This window comes from Bos grunniens, chromosome 6 (genome assembly GCF_055505025.1).
Source record: "Bos grunniens cultivar Pamir isolate PY7600 chromosome 6, Bosgru_T2T1.0, whole genome shotgun sequence".
NCBI lineage: Eukaryota > Metazoa > Chordata > Mammalia > Artiodactyla > Bovidae > Bos > Bos grunniens.
In genome coordinates this window covers 30,899,462-30,916,982 of record NC_141170.1, presented here as the reverse complement: position 1 = coordinate 30,916,982, position 17,521 = coordinate 30,899,462, and the positions used below count along the sequence as shown (strand labels likewise).

The 17,521-nt window shown below is 39.1% G+C and overlaps 1 protein-coding gene across 11 annotated transcripts in view; it reads left to right on the top strand.

Annotated features, from left to right (window-relative positions):
• SLC4A4 (solute carrier family 4 member 4) overlaps positions 1-17,521 on the top strand; it is a 379,388-nt gene that overhangs the window by 315,073 nt on the left and 46,794 nt on the right. For 9 of the 11 annotated variants that reach the window (XM_086405458.1, XM_086405455.1, XM_086405451.1 and 6 more), the window contains 2 exons: positions 2,156-2,226; positions 12,132-12,323. In XM_086405458.1, the coding sequence (XP_086261584.1) occupies positions 2,156-2,226; positions 12,132-12,323 (263 nt within the window). The remainder of the gene's footprint in view (positions 1-2,155; positions 2,227-12,131; positions 12,324-17,521) is intronic. The other 2 variants (XM_086405452.1, XM_086405460.1) reach the window with 1 other exon arrangement.

The window sequence follows — 17,521 nt, the reverse complement described above, 5'->3', positions numbered from 1 at the left end:
AAAATATACACACTTAAAGTGTACAACTCGTAATCTCATTATGCATATACATTGTGAAGGGATTTCCATTAAGTTAATTAACATATCCATTACTTCACATATTTATATGTATTTGGTGAGAACACTTAAGTTACACTCTCTTTGGAAATTTCAGTTATATAGTATAGTATTATCAACTGTAGTCATCATCTTATAATTAGATCCTCAGACCTTAGTTCTCTTACCACTGGATATTTGTACCCTTTTACCAACTCTCCCTATTTCTCTCACCCCCAAGTCCTAGTAAACACCATTCTATTCTATTTCTATGGGTTTGACTTCTTTTTTTGTTTTTAAGATTCCACATATAAATGATATCATGCAGTTTTATCTTTCCATGTCTGACTTATGCTACTTAGCATACATAATGTCCTACAGGTTCATCCATGTTTTTGAAAGTGGCAGGATTTGGTTTTTTTAAGGTTGAATAATCAATAAATATTTTTGAGCTCCTGTTAGTTAAGTGCCAGCCTGGGCAGATTCTGGGAAAAAACAGTGCATACTTCCTTCAGGGCTCTTATGTTCTAACTTTCAGCAGTCAAATAAACCTGTTTGTTTCCTCTAAAAAGTTTATATAAGTGAGACCTAAAACATGCCAAACTAAGAGGACAAGTTACAGATGTTGGGGCCTGGGTTGGGGGTGGGAATGATCTGGGACCAAACAGTAATTAGCAGTTTAGATATTGAATGAGCTTTGTGATCCTCAAAAACAAAAACTTGATGTGCTTTTTCATATTTCCATAATTTTTTAATATATAAAGCTCCATGTAGTAGGAAAATGGCTTATCTGATAAAGAAAAATCTTATAGAATACTTTTGACATGCTGTGTTTTGATTTTGGACTCATAAATGGAAAGAAAACAATGAAATATTTCAAAGAGGAGTGTTGGTTTAATAAATAATTTAGGTTCTACAGTTCAGTTCAGTCACTCAGTCATGTCCAACTCTTTGTAACCCCATGGACTACAGCATACCAGCTTTCCCTGTCCATTACCAACTCCCAGAGCTTGCTCAAACTCATGTCCAATGAGTCAGTAATGCCATATAACCATCTCATCCTCTGTTGTTGCCTTCTCCTCCTGCCTTCAATCTTGCCCATCAACAGGGTCTTTTCCAATGAGTCAGTTCTTTGCATTAGGTGGCTGAACTACTGGAGCTTCAGCTTCAGCACCAGTCCTTCCAATGAATATTTAGGGTTGATTTCCTTTAGAATTGACTGGTTTGATCTCCTTGCAGTCTGAGAGACCCTCAGGAGCCTTTTCCAACACCACAGTTCAAAAACATCAGTTCTTTGGTGCTCAGCTTTCTTTATGGTCCAACTCTCACATCCATACATGACTACTGGAAAAACCATAGCTTTAACCAGGCAGACCTTTGTCAGCAAAGTAATGTTTCTGCTTTCTAATATGCTGTCTAGGTTTGTCATTGCTTTTCTTCCAAGAAGCAAGTGTCTTTTAATGTCATAGCGGCAGTCACCATCTGCAGTGATTTTGGAGCCCAAGAAATTGTTATGCAAGTGACATCTTATTAATTCAACAAATGATGTCAAACTATATAAAGATAATTTAAAATTAGATTAAATGTACATGCCCATTATAATAAATTATATATAATTCACTATTTAGTATTTTTTTGTTTGCACACATTTTGTAGAGATATACTGCCTCCTATGAATTCCACAGTTCCAGAATCAGATGATTCTTAATTAGTAAAGCTTCAATTTATAAGATTTAACTGTATGTGAAGCCATAATCAACCAATTTCCTCACTTATTAACAGTCATTTTTTTCCACTAGGTAAAATATGTTGAATGCGTTTTTGTAATAGAGGAGATTTCTTTTTCTTTTGAAACCTTAAACAAATTACAATACCATCTCCTTAAATATTTGTCATTCTTTCTTCTCAAATTAGAACATAAAAGATGTATCCAAATTTTTGGTTATTTAATCTAGGTGAAAGGTAAATACAGTTATAATAAAGAAAAATTTATTGTGCCTTTATGTTTTTGTTGAAGACATTTTTTAAATGCCATTTCCTGCTTTTTTAAAATTACTAATTATGAATATGGGTCACTTTAATCTTATTTTTATAGTAAAAATTGGTATTTTTCTTACAGTTAATATCTCAGTGTCTAATGATACCACATTAGCTCCTGAAGATTTGCCAACCATTTCTTCTTCTGACATGGTAAGTGACTTAATATTTTAAATCATTTGCATATTATATATTCTAATTATAATATTCATGATATGATGTTTCCTACCATTCAGCAATCCTAGTCTGAATACATATTTAATAGTCAGTGATATTGTAGGGAAAGAAAAAACACTTTCTGCACTCTGATCAACTGTTTTTTTTTCTTTTCCTTTTTTCTTTCAAACTTCAGTATTTATTCCTATAACACAATTTTCAAACCTTCTCAGGAATTTGACTGCTATATCCATTAATTATCAGCTTTAAATATTTTCACAAGGGAAAGTGAGGTACGTTGCGAAGTGGGAGCATGGAATCCTCTCTTTGTTTCTAGTACGATTACAAACTCTTCTGATGACCAGATGGTGCTGTGTTCTCTTCACTGAGGGTGATTGTAGCAGGATGTTTCCTGTGTCACTTAGAAAGGACTGTGCCTCTGTCACATGATATCCTTTCCCATGGCTTGTAACCAAGACTCTTTAAGAGACTGGAACTAAGCTTTAAAAATGAGCTGTTTTGCATGGAAGGTCACACACTGGAAGAAGACTTTTGTGTTGGAGAAAAAGGGGCAAGTGCTGTTTCAGACTTGCAATTGTGTTCCTTCTGCACTGGACATGGAATCTTACCAAGGAATTTCAGTCTTTCAGTTATAAAGGCAGAAACCATAATACTTTGTCCTGATAGAGTGCCCATCTCTCAGGAGACCAGAACACTTCTGGAGATATTATATAATCAGTGCCCACAACATCCCTTTCAAAGATGACGCTTTGTATCTTTCCTGAATATCTCTCACTTGACCTTGTTTCTCTCGTTTTCACATTCAATGGCTCTCTTGACTTCTTTTCTTACTGTTTTCTCTGCCTTTCTCCAAACTTTGCCTCTTTGTTTCATCCATGTTTGAGAGCACACGTGCGTGCACAAGTGTGTGTGTCTGTGTGTGTGTGTAAGAGATACGTATATGTCTTAAGGGCCACATAGAGAAAAAAATTCAGTTTTCAATCTTTGAGCCAGCTGACCTGGTGCCTAAAAGGATATAACTTAAAACAGAGAAAAATACTTCCTTCTAGACTTTTAAGAAACTTACTTAAAACCTAATTAAAATATATATGTAACTAATTAAGATGGTTAATTTGGAATAAAAATTAATAAAACATTTACTTCCAATGACTTCAAAAGAGATTGTTTCCTAACTTAATTCTTGTTGTAACTAATCAAGTAAAGCTTGAAAGTGAAAATGTTAGTCCCTCAGTCATGTTTGACTTTTTGTAACCCCACAGACTGTAGCTCGCCAGGCTCCTGTGTCCATGCAATTCTCCAGGCAAGAATACTGGAGTGGGTTGCCATTTCCTTCTCTAGGGAATTGTCCCAACCCAGGGATTGAACCTGGATCTCCTGAATTACCAGCTGGTTCTTTACCATCTGAGCCACCAGGGAAGCCCTGAACTAATAAATTTTTAAGTCCTGTCTTTGGGCAAGTCCTGGAGAGACTCTAGCAATTGACATGTAATTATACTAAGATGTCACTATAAGATTCATGGAAAACAAGTGGAAGTTGAGGTTGACTTCTCATATGACTGTGAAGTACACTCACACTAATGATAATAATTTAGCTACCATTTATAAAGCATCTACAAGAGACCAGGTGTTTTATACATATTATCATTATTGTAAACCTTAATGTGTATTGTGATCATTTACATAACCTACCAGGCATAATTATCTCCATTTTATAAATGAGAGTGACTGAAGCCCCAGAAGGTAAATAACCTTTTCTTGGTTTAGGTCATGTAGCCATAAGTTAGTAGAACAAAGATTGAACTGAAATTTGGGTGGTTCCATAACCTATGGTATTGCTAGTGCACCATGATGCTTCAGTGTTTTCAAATTGGAATGTTTACTATTGTTTACTCTCTTCATCCCTACGAATGCTCTGTACTCCAGGGCAATAGTCCCCTCGTGTGTGTATCAATTATGTACCTTAATTAATGTTCAGTTTCTATGTCCAGCTTCTCTAGAGAAGAATTTAGGGCAAAATATGTAATGTGTGTGTGTATGTAATTATAAAGGACAACTTTTTTCTAGTCTTCATTTCTCCTTTTCTATCTGTATCAATCCCTTTATGTATACTTTGCATAAACACACACACACACACACATATATATACATGACCCAGAAATGAATGTTAGAAAGGTAGTATGACTTATTATCATCAATTATAGCACCTACTAGGGGCCAGGCTATTTACATTAATTGTCTATACTCCTCACAATACCTTTATGAGTTATGGTGTCACCTGTATTTCATAGATGAATCAGAGGCTTATAAAGCTTACTTAACTTTTCAAAGGCCATATGACCAGTAGACAGTAAAATCAGAATTTGAACTCAGGCTTTCTAACTCCAAAATCTGCCTATTTCCATTCTTTAGGAAAGCAGAACAGCATATCATGTAGAAGGACTTACAGATACCGAGTTCTCATGCCAGACTGCCTGGTTGCAAATGCAGGACTCCACTACTTAAATCACAAGCTATGGAAGCTTCTCAGCTTCCTATCTGTAAAATGATGATGAGAAGAGTATTTCCCTGAGACGCTAGAAGAGCCAGATTAATAAATAGGCAGCCAGCAAAGTAGCTGGCACGTATACTTGTCTCTCGGTCAATGTCCGGTGCTATTTTTATTCTTTTCAGGTATTCTCATTGTTCTGCTAGGCCATTTGCCACCATCACTCAGGTTGGTGGAGAGAAGAAATTGGTAGCCGCTGCTTCTGACCACCTACTGGGTCCTCTGTGTGTTTGGCCACCCTAGCTTGGCTAGCCTGAACCTTTCCTAGGACCTACAGTCAACAGGGCTTCATCTCCTTCTTTTCATTCAGCAATAATTAGGTCAGGAAAGAAGATGCTGTAAAAGTGACGTGCAGCCCTTGGGCACCGTGAGACTCCCTCTCACAGGGCCCCAAGAACATCCTGTCAGAGCAAGGGAGGCCTTTGTTCTTCAGCTTCATTAGCATGAAGACAAGCTTTCTTCTTCCTAGTGGTGTGGGTCTGTTTTCAGGGGAAAGAGCAGGAAAAACAGGGCATGAGAGCATTTAGACAGAGGTGAGAACATTGGAATAACAACCCTTCAAGAATAAAAAGCCAGGTTTTCCACATTTCCTTTTATTGTTGGAATCATTGTGTCTTGGTTTAAATTAATTTTTATTGGAGTATAGTTGCTTTACAATGTTGTGTGTTGGTTTCTACTGTACAGCAAAATGAATCAGCTGTATGTGTACATCTCTCTGCTCCCTTTTGGATTTCCTTCGTATTTAGGTCACCACAGTGCATTAAGTAGAGTTCCCTGGGCTCTACAGTAGGTTCTCCTTCATCACCTATTTTATACATAGCACCAATAGTATATATATGTTAACTCCAGTCTCCCAATTCCTCTAACTCCTCATCCCCTGCTTTCTTCCTTAGTGTCCATACATTTGTTTTCTACATCTGTGTTTCTGTCATTGTGTCTTTAAATTTTTCCCTCTTTGATCAGCTTTCCCATGGATTTCTCACTTGGAATATCCCTTTAACCTGCAAACGAAATTCTTGCAAAGGTCTCTGTAAGTCTTTGAGACCAGCCACAATTTATCCACACTCTATCTGAACAGTAAGTGTTGAAATTGGCTGGTAATCGAGATTACCAGCTCTCAGAGGCAGAGAACAGATTTCAGAATCTAATGTCAGAAGTTTTTCTTATGAAAACATGGTTGAATGGATCAGTTAGTATTTGTTTTTCATGTTAGATTTATTTTTGTAATTTGATTTTTTATTAAACTCAGTCATACGTTAAGATGCACAGTTCTTAATGTGCTCATTGCAATGAGTTTTGACAATTTTATACCTCATGTAACTACCACCTGAAGAAACATAGAGAACATTTCCATCATCCCAGAAAGTCCTCTGAAATGCCCTATTTCTTGTTTTAGGGCCCAGCTTTTTGAGCCTTGGGAGATCTTTGCCCAACTGCTCTGCTCACTCCACTCCTTCAGAGGTCAGCTATCTTAGCCCTTTCAGAAGTGCCTGAAAGCCTCACAGGGATTTCTCTCGCCTGTCCTTTCCTGCTTCCTGTCTTAGGAAAGTGTCTTTCTTGCATTTGATGGAGTTTCTGTGTCTAAGTGGTGTTTCTCTCAGCTGTCTTGTCAAATCTCTGCTGCTGCTGCTGCTGCTGCTAAGTCACTTTAGTCATATCCGACTCTGTGTGACCCCCGTAGACGGCAGCCCACGAGCTCCCCTGTCCCTGGGATTCTCCAGGCAAGAACACTGGAGTGGGTTGCCATTTCCTTCTCCAATGCATGAAAGTGAAAAGTGAAAGTGAAGTCGCTCAGTCGTGTCCGACTCTTAGCGACCCCATGGACTGCGACCCACCAGGCTCCTCCGTCCATGGGATTTTCCAGGCAAGAGTGCTGGAGTGGGGTGCCATTGCCTTCTCCATGTCAAATCTCTAGCCTTATATGAACTCTCTGTGCATTTGGCCAAGACAATTAGAAAGTTTGGTGGGTGGATGCAGGCTTGGTTGATGCCTAGGGAGGGCTTCACAGAATTCTACCTTGTCACCCAGACTACAGAATCATTAAAAATTCATGAAAAATGTGGCTCATTTCTCCAGACCTCCAGTGCCTTGATCTTCCACCTGCTATGATCGTCCACCTGCTATGATCGTCCACCTGCTGCTCTGCCAGGGATGAGGCAGTCAGGGACCTCTTCTCTCCTATGAAGATCTTGTAGCTTTTTGGCATTTAATTTACTTAGGATTTTTACATCCTTATCTTGTTGGTGGAATTTTTAAAACTATGATCTTATGAGAACTCCCTTGGTGGTTCAGATTACAAAAGATCCACCTGCAATGCAAGAGACCCGGGTTTGATCCCTGGGTCAGGAAGATCCCCTGAAGGAGGGAATGGCTGCCCACTCCAGTTTTTATCCTTGTGCTTTGGTTGTTAGGTTGGGACTACTAACAGTCTCCTGCAGCTTTCTATATCTTAATCATAAGTAGGACAACCAATTACTTTTGATATTCCACAACAATATATGTAGCTACAGTTGCAGCTCATATACATCCCATATATCATAAAGTAAGATTGCAGATCACTGCAAATCTAGCTTACCCGCTGCAGGGAAAAAGTCCTGAATGAGTACATTAACTACTTAAGCTTGAGACGTTTATTTGTAGCATTACCCATAGGTATATAAATACACAAATATACTGTTTAAAGGCATATATTTTACCAGTTGATACTCAAAGGGAGCAAGGTAGAATCTTTCATTTTTATGTCTGAATTTTTGCTTATTGTATTGCCCAGTGACATATATTATGTCTACATGGAGATGCTGTTAATCATGGGTCTAGGACCTATTACAGTCTCATAAATTCCACTTGGCAGTCAGACATGGAAGCACGAGTGCTTTGATTTGATGTACCTTCAGGGTGATTCTAGGAGTTCACATTCTTTTCATGGGAAATGGAATGTCATATGAATCTTCCTGTGCATAACATTTTTGTGATTTTATCTCATTAAGAAAGTCAAGTGCACAAACCATTCTGTCCTTAAATCTCCTTAAAGATTACATGTTCCTACTTTTGAAAATATTATGGAAAATTTCAAACATCCCCTAAAATAGAATAGTACAATAAATCTGCATATATACACATCACCTAGCTTCAGTGACTGTCAAACATTTGCCCATTCTCGTTCGTATATCCCCCACTTTTGTCTTTGTGGAGGATGCTGTGGTATTTTAAAATTTAAAAGTAATCCTTCAGTATACATTTTACTTTTAAGGTTTATGAATGTATTCACTCAATACAAATAGGGTCATTCTCTAGAAAATGAGATTCAGAAAAAAACAGCTTGAAATCTCTTTTCATGAGATTGAGCTCAGTTAAGACCCTCAGCAACTTAGTCCCATTTCCTTTGTATCTTTTCTCTCACTGCCCATTTACGCAGACACTCAGCTCTGGCCCACCTGGTCCATTCACTCTGAGTTCCTCCTCATGGTGAACATTTCATAAGTGGTGCCTAAAGGACTTATTAGATAAGTGAATGAAGCGTCATATGTCCCCAGATCCACATCATTGCTCATGGTGTCTATCTAATGCTGTACCTCTCTGTTTCTGCTAGTAGAGAAGAAATATACACCCAAAGTTTGTCACGTTTATGCCCCTCTCCGTGGGCTTTCGTTACTCTCTCTGCATTCCTTCCTGGTTCTGTTGCCTTGCCACTCTTCTGCCTACTGCCTTTTGAGTATGAGAGTTCCATAGAGATTGGGCATTTTTTCAAGGTGCAGTTTAACTTTTGTCTTCTCTGTGCTCAATGAAATTAATTAGCTCCTCTTCTGATCTACTAATCTCTATACTATTTGTTTAGACACTTTCTTTTACTGCCTTGCATTATTAGTTAATATATACATGGACATATTTTATTTCTCCAATAATAAAATGTTTTTATTCTTATTTATTGCTCCCTTAAAGCTTATCATAGTTATCCATGTAATAGGGGCCCAGTGCATTTTCTGTTTTCTTTTGGCTAAATTTTCCACTTTTTGTTTTGTTACTCAAAATAGCCTATGTCTAAGCGAAGTTGCATCATCAGAGTTAGGAAGAAATAGAGTCCCAGTTACATTTGTATTTCAGAGAAATAATGAACAAAAATTTTTTTTTAGTGTATATCCTACATATTGCGTGTATGTGTGTGTATAGTTGTGTATGTGTGTGCTCAGTTTTGTCCAGCTCTTTCTGAACCCATGGACTGTAGCCCACTAGGCTCCTCTGTCTGTGGAATTTTCCAGGCAAGAATGCTGGAGTCGGTTTCTGTTTCCTACTCCAGGGTATCTTCCAGACTCAAGGGTAGAACCCCTGTCTCTTGCATCTCTTGCATTGGCAGGCAGATTCTTTACCACAAGCACCACCTTGGAAAGCCCCACATATTACATGGGACATACTGAAAATGTTATTCATTGTTTACTTGAAATTCATATATAACTGGAAATACTTTATTTTACCTGATAATCTAAATTGAAAGTTTATTTGACTTTAACTTTGTCCTCCAGATAGAAAGAATAGCTATATTCATAGATAATCTTCCTTGTGGGTGTGTGTGTTAGTCGCTCAGTCGTGTCCGACTCTTTGCAACCCCACGGACTGTAGCCCACCAGGCTTCTCTGTCCATGGAATTCTCCAGGCAAGGATACTGGAATGGATTGCCATTCCCTTCTCCAGAGGAACTTCCCAACCCAGGAATCGAACCCTGGTCTCCTGCATGGCAGGCAGATTCTTTACCATTTGAGCTACCGGGAAGTCTTCCTTAAATATGTCAAATGTTAAGATCTTGGTGAGTGATTTCATTCATTCAGTTAACTAAGATTTCTTTTGGTGCTTGCTATATCCTAAACTGAATTCTGCCTCTGTCTTGGTCCACTCTTTCTTATTTTTTTGTTGACACACAGTCCCTTCGGTCTGCAGACACTCTAGTCTTTTCTGGGTTTACCCATCTGTGGTCCAGAGAGGCCAGAACCTAGTCAATCTTCCTCTCTCTCTATCTTAATCTTTCATCTTCCTCCATTCTTGTTTTTACCCATAACTGGGTTCTTTCTCCACCACAAACATCTTCATGTCCAAAGGAAATGGCAGCCTCCAGTATTATGGCCTGGAAAATTCCATGGACAGAGGAGCCTGGTGGGCTGCAGTCCCTCGGGTCGCAAAGAGTTGGACACACCTGAGCAACTGAGCATGCAGTTATTAGCTAGAGTTTAAGTTCTATTGGAGTAGGAAACTGTGTGTTAAGGTGTAGATACCGAGGTTTATACATGCTACCTAAAGATTTTATGCTGGAGCCTTAGTGAAGAAGATGTCGGAGGCTATATTTTCTGTACAACAACACAGAGAATTATTTGAGGCATGCAAAAAATGTGATACTAGCATTTTAAGGTGACATAAGCAAGAAACATGTCTGTCATTTCTTGCACATCTGTATAGTTTTCATCTCTCTAAGAAAATCAATAAAGCTTCCTGTTGAGATTGTTTTAATGCCAGTCACCTCTTTGGGGAGTTGCAGCTGTAATGAAGGATTCTGCTGATATTAAAGTGCTGAAATTATGATAAATTTTTGTTTATTTTAAACCAAAGAAATCTGTTACCTGTTATGACCTCTAAACTTTAAAGGTATGCTTAAAAATATCCATTTACAGAAATCTGAAAAACAAAATGAAACTGATTAATCACCTCTCAGAAACAGAGTTTAATAAAAGTAATTTTGCAAGTCAGCTGTTTACAAGTTGAAACTAATATTTCAGGGAAAAATCTAGAGTTTATTTTTTTTTCCTGACTTATGTAAGAACTTTACGTTTTGAGTGCTATAAAAATATGAACTCTTTCTGGCCAGAGATTCTTCTTTTTGTGTGTGATCTTCTTTTATTACTAGATTACTTATATCAAGAAAATGCATGAATAGTAAAGGATATTGGTGATGCACTGGGTGTGATGTAGAACGCCTGCCTTCAAAGGACAGGAAAAATTTATCTTTTTGTATTTATTTGAGAGGTGTCCGCAAATTATTCTTCTGTTAGCACGTGACATACACATTAGCCTTGCAACTAAGAGGAAGTCTGACTCCTAGTACCAGCAGATTCAGTGTCTGGTGAAGCTCTGCTTCCTGGTTCTAGATAGTCTTCTCATTGTGTCTTCACATGGCAGAAGGAACAAGGAGCTCTCTGTTTTGCAAGGGCACAAATCCCATTCATGAAGGCACCACCCTCTTGACCTAATCACTTCCCAAAGGCTCTACCTCCAAATACCATCACATATGGGGGTAAGGTTTCAGCATATGAATTTTAGGAGAGCCCAGATATTCGGACAGTAGCACCCCATTAGTGTTGGTCAGTAAGTGGCTGCAAGAGAGCATAACCTTCCAAATGAGGCTGCTCTTATGTCATGAAAGGCAGTTTTCTAGAGAAGAAGACAGCTGTGAGCTTATAACAGCTAAAACTCAGCATCTGGAGAATGGGTGTCCTGGCCTTATCTAGTACCATAGCTAAAGGATTCTCCTGCGTTTTGGAAACAGTGAATAGGAACAGAATTACACTGCTATCGAGAAGTGCAGCATTGGCAATGTGACCGCAATTCATGAGACAGAAGAAAACTTGAAAATGGCCTTGTGAGCTTGAGGCCATGAAACACAGGGAAGGAGATCCCATATCCTACTGCTCAGCCCATCACAACACATTCCAGCAATGGATGCTCATGATGCTGACCCTGGAGTCAAAAAGAAAAGCTGTGTTTCATTAGGATACACAATTGGAAAAGCAGAGATCTCCAACATTTTTAGAGTTTAGTTCCTCAAGTCACCAATCTCTAGTTATTTTGAAAAGAAATAGCTCAATTGTGAAAGTGTGGGGTAAATTAGTTAGCCAAATATAAACTTTAGAGCATTGAATCTAGGGCCATCAGATTGAAGCACAAGAAGCTGTGCAGCACAGAAGTCAAGTTTTTTTGGACATCAGATATGTTTCAGAGAGTCTCACGTTTGGAGACTTAGGAGATTATTATGTCTTGGTTTACTCTCAGGAAGGTTCACAGGAAAGGACTTTGTGGTTTGTGTCTATTGAACAGATGGGTGATTGTAGGGTTGTAGTATAAACCAGGTAATGGATTGCATCATTCTCACTGTATTTTCAATAACTGTCAGCCTCCTGGCCCCCCTTACCTGTTATTCCATTAACACCTCCTCAGATTTCACCCTTCAGTGGTTTATCCTTGGACTGTTCTACAGAAGTTTTTAGTATAAATTCCCGTATAGTCCATCAAGGATCAAAAGCTGCTTTTGATATGTCACACTGTTCTCCAGAAAATGTTTCATGTTTTTCTTCTGCAGTACCATAATGCTACCTTTGACTGGGCATTTCTGACGACAAAGGAGTGTTTGAAATATGGAGGAAAGCTTGTGGGCAACAACTGTGGTTTTGTTCCTGATATTACACTCATGTCTTTCATCCTCTTCTTGGGCACTTACACTTCTTCTATGGCTTTGAAAAAATTCAAAACCAGTCCTTACTTTCCAACCACGGTGAGTACTTGAGCTTTAAATAATTTTTATTGAATTCCCACTGTTTCAATAAAAATACAGTTTTACAAAATGAAAAAGGCACCTGTAATTCAACCTTTCCAATATGATTTTGAGTGTTAAAAATTGCTTTCCAGTCTCTGTGCATACGTATTTTTGACATAATTATAGTCTAGCTTTGAAAAACCTTTCAGGATTTTGCTCGCATAATTCTATCCTAAATTCTGCCTGTCTGAATTCTGACTGTACCGAAAGGAAAAAGTAGGTGTATTCTATATAAAAATGCACAAGACCATTTAGATCCATGGATCTTTGAGATCCATGGTGTGTTTAAGTACTTAAGCAAAAACTCTTTCCTTATGAATTAGGAATTTTGACGTAGAATTCTCTGTTCATCAGCTGTACTTGTGAGTAATTTAGTAGTTGGGCTATGGGCTGTGGGAATAAATGTAAACTGTGTTGTTACACAAGTACTCGTATAAGATATGGGTGTCATCTGAACCGGCCTTCCCTTCCCATAGTGACGAATGCCACGATAGAGAAACACAGATAATTGAGCTGGCTTGTCTCGTGCAGACATCCTGTCTCCCATTAATATGCTTGGGTGAGCTTCAAGTCAAAACTGTGGTTCCTGGAGAGACTACAAGATAAGACCAACATTTAGTTAATGGCATTTTGTTTTCTTAACTGCAGAACGAAGCTAATCCTTTGCTTTACAGTTCAATTCTCACTATTTAGGATGTCAGTAGTTCTTAGTAATCTTGATTATACTTGATTTTTATCAGTGAGCTGCTCTTTACAACTGGAATCTCATGAATCTCTCCTCCTGAGCTCTGTGTAGAAAGACCAGGAGAACTTGGAAGACAGGATATGTAGTTGATAAAATTCCTTTTTTATTCCTGGGAAATGAGACTGAAAATTAATATATTCATTTTCAGCTAGGAAATGTTTTGTCTTTGATATTTCTTATGAAATGGAAAGTAAAAGCAAGAGTTGATGATTGTCTCAGTCTGTCTGGGTGACTATAACAGAATATTAGAGACTAGAGGACTTGTAAACAACACAGATTTATTTTTTATGGTTCGGGAGGCTGGGGAGTCCAAGATCAGGTGCCAGCATGGTTGGGTGAGCACTCTCTTCCTGGTTCCTGGGCAGTGTCTTTTTCACTGTGTCCTCAGGTGGCAGAAGGGCTGGAGAGCTCTGTGGGGTGTCCTTCATAGGAACACTAATGCCATCCCAAAGGCTCCATCCTTATGCTCTTCCGAAGGCGCCACCTTCTAATATCATCTTCTTCGTGGATTAGAATTCCAACATATGGATTTTGGAAGGACAGCATTCAGACCACAGCAGGTTACTGTGGTCTGCAGATTTCATTAGAAATGTTCTGAAATAGCTGGCTCAAAGGATGAAAAATTTCCTCAAAGTGAAGTGTAGCAAGAAGTGTTCAACTTTGTCTGCCTTGAAAGGGCATCACGAAGTGGTGGTCCGTAGGCAGAATTCAACCCTCGTCCATTGTTTGTCTAGCCCATAGTTTGTAAACACACACACACACACACACACACACACACACACACTTGAGGGCATAGGTGGAAACTGTCCTTTGCAGGTAGTTAATTGTTCTCACTACTACTGCTCTCTATTGTCTAAGACTTGTCTGCTTCACACGTTCAGGTTAAGTGCTTGTCCCTGAGACTTTGAGCTTGTAACACCGGTTCCCATACTGGGAAATGTGCTTACTTGATCCACCTTTTCAGTGGTATGTTATGTGTAGAACAGTTTCCTGGGTAAAGGTCTTTGAAGACGATTTCTTCTTCTCTATTGAGATTTTTCCTTAATTATTAATTTATGGCACATTTTTTTTTTTGGCTCACACTTTGGGAATCATCACCCTTTTTGTCTCTCTCATTTGCCATAATGTGAAAATTAAAGAATTTGTGAAGCACTTGTAAATCGTAGTTAGCAAAATAATTTCAACCTTAAGACGAATAGTGATCATTTTAACTGTTTATGTAAACATCACCTTTTTTTCCCTGCAAATTCCAAAATCGATAATAGCTCTTTGAACTTAAAGAAATTTCTCCTTATAAGAGCCCAAGCAGGTAGCTTCTCAGACATTGATAAACGCTGTTGAGAAAAGTTGGGAAAATATTGAATATGTGAAAATAAAATAATGAAGGCATTCTAGTTACAATTCCTGTTGAGAAGGTTCTCAACTTTGTTTACAGCTGCTTACACCAAATTATAAAATAAACAGGTAGGAGGACATATATTTGATTTCCAAGAAGAAGTGTTCAAATGTGTAGGCTTTCACACTATCATCTCCCTCCCCTCCTCACTTCACAGCTATAGCTAACTAATAATACATACATACATAAATTATAAGAACATCTTTTTTTCCTCTCATTTGCCAAAATATGTTTTCATTTAAGCCGTCATTTAGAAGTATGATCTCTGTAAGTAGGAGCAAATATGTTTATAGATTCATATACTTGTATTTTGGGCTTCGCAGGTAGCGTTAGTGACAAAGAACCCACCTGCCAATGCAGGAGACATGAGTTCTATCCCTGGGTCAGGAAGATCCCCTGAAGGAGAGCATGACAACCCACTCCAGTATCCTTGCCTGGAAAATCCCAAGGACAGAGAATCCTGGCAGGCTAGAGTCCATAAGGTTGCAAAGAGATGGGACACAACAGATTTGACTTAGCATAGCACATACTTGTATTTTATATTCTATAGTTAAAACTTATATGCTTAAATGTGATTACTGTGCTAGTACTCAAGCCTAACTGTTACTACTTCCTCACTCTCACCAACAATTCATGTGGAACCTCTAAAATCGCCAAATGCTAATCCTGGTTGGCAGTGCCCTTGCCATACAAAATGTCCAATTCTCCTTTAATTCACACAGCCATCGCTTTCTTTTTGTACTTCTTTTCCTAAATGTTTGTATGAGTTGTTAATTGATCAAGACTGAGAATTGCTAGGAAACTCTTACACTTCTGTTTTATTCCTCACATCAGTTAGCACCAGATTGGATGCAGGCTAGGCCCTCAATTCTTGTTGGCTAGTGGAGCCCAGTCAAGTAGAGGTCAATGCTGCAATTTATGGAAAGAGCACATATGCAGGAACCCAGAAGCTGTGGATGCTAAGGCCAGCACTGCAAGTAACTAACAGGGCACCCTTTGATAGCTTACTGTGGACTTCAGTCCACACCCATAACAGGGGAGCCCAGCTAGATGGCAGTTAATATCCTTTAAACTCTAATATTCTATAATCTTAAAGAGAGTTTTCTGATTCCATCTCCTAAAATAAAATTCTCTACATTTAATTTGTGCCTATAGCAGTGAGAAGGAAGTACAGATTCCCCAGAGTCCATTATTAATAATCTCCATTTTTATGCCAGGTCTGCCTTTGTAGCTGCTGCCAGCCTCTGTCTGTGGATGATCCACAGTTGTCATCTAGCAAATTCAAAATTATACACTCAGATTAGGATGGTCTGAGGGGTTTAATGAAAGCGTGATATACAAAGGTGACATTAGGTTGGGGGAAACTACAAGGGAGCGTTTAATGTCCAGTGATAATAACAGTGGAATTGTTATGATCCTTGAATGAAAGGATGTGGAATGAGAGCGGTTGCTAGAACCCGGGAGAAGAGAGAGTGGTAGAGCTTTCCGGAGGGGCCCCGTGAACTCCTTTGGATTGAGAAATTTAGCCAGCCTGACTCAACCTCAAAGGGATATAGCTATAGGAATCAATAATCTGATCTCTCTCTTCTCCCGATAGCCTGTCTGGGCTGAAATCTGAAATCTGGAGAGCAAGGGAGCCTATCGTAGACCACATAAGTCAGCTTCCCAAGGCAGTGAGCTTGGTAGAAAAGAGTGGAAAAGGATCTGATATGACAAAAATGATATCCATCATATTTACCTTTCTAGGATTTTCTTTATTGAGTTAAACTCATCAGTCCGTTTGATTATCCTGCTGTAATAGCTCTCCTTAACATGAGCTTCCCTGATGGCTCAGATGATAAAGAATCTGTGTGCAGTGCAGGAGACCTGGGTTTGATCCTTGGGTCTGGAAGATCCCCTGGAGAAGGGAATGGCTACCCACTCCAGTATTCTTGCCTGGAGAGTTCCATGGACAGAGGAGCCTTGGCAGACTACAGTCCATGGCGTTGCGAAGAGTCAGATACTCCTGAGTGACTAACACTTTCACTTACATGTATACCTCTGTCCCCCAGTTCAGTCTCTCTCATTGTCTTTGCCCACATCAGGGTTGATTATCTGCTCTCACCTTCCCTCATGAAGCCAGCCACTGGCAGTCCATCAGTGTGAGCACTTAAGATGAAACAGTTTGCCTTTGCTAACTAACAGTCCATCAGGAATTTTTCTTATTTTTGATGTGGACCATTTAAAAAAATCTTTATTGAATTTATTACAGTATTGCTTCTGTTTTATGTTTTGGTTTTTTGGCCATGAGTCATGTGGGATCTTAGCTCTCTGATCAGGGATCAAACCCGTATCACCTGCATTGAAAGGCGAAGACTTAACCAGTGGGCTGCCAGGGAAGTCCCAGGAATTTAATCTATCAGATACTTCCAGATGCTCAGTGGAATGTGGTAGAGTAGTGGTACCTGCCCTGACTGCCCCCTGTGCTTCCCATCCCTTTAGGAGGGGTGCAGTGGTCTGTTGTCCCATACATTTCCTGTTCTGTTATATCGGCCTCAAACTTCCTAAAGGAGCATCACAGCATAATCAGTGATCTTTTCTAGCAGATGCCTCAGGGCTTTAACAGGAAATGTTCTTCCAGAGTCCTCTACCAACCAGTGATGCTACTCCTGGAGCATAGATGCCATCACTGCAACATATGGTGGCAAAATGAAAGCAGTCAGCTTAAAGATAGAGCAGGATTGTGATTAGAACTCATAAATCTATAGAGCCTCTCAATTAGGCAGAACTATAGATGGCTGGATGGCATCACTGACTCGATGGACGTGAGTTTGAGTGAACTCTGGGAGTTGGTGATGGACAGGGAGGCCTGGTGTGCTGCAATTCATGTGGTTGCAAAGAGTTGGACACGACTGAGCGACTGAACTGAATTGAACTGAATTGGTACTTTGGCATAGTCAGATGCAGTGTGGAAGGCTGATGTATGTAATTGGCATGAAAGTGTTTTTCTCAAGGATCTACTTAATTTCCTCTTTT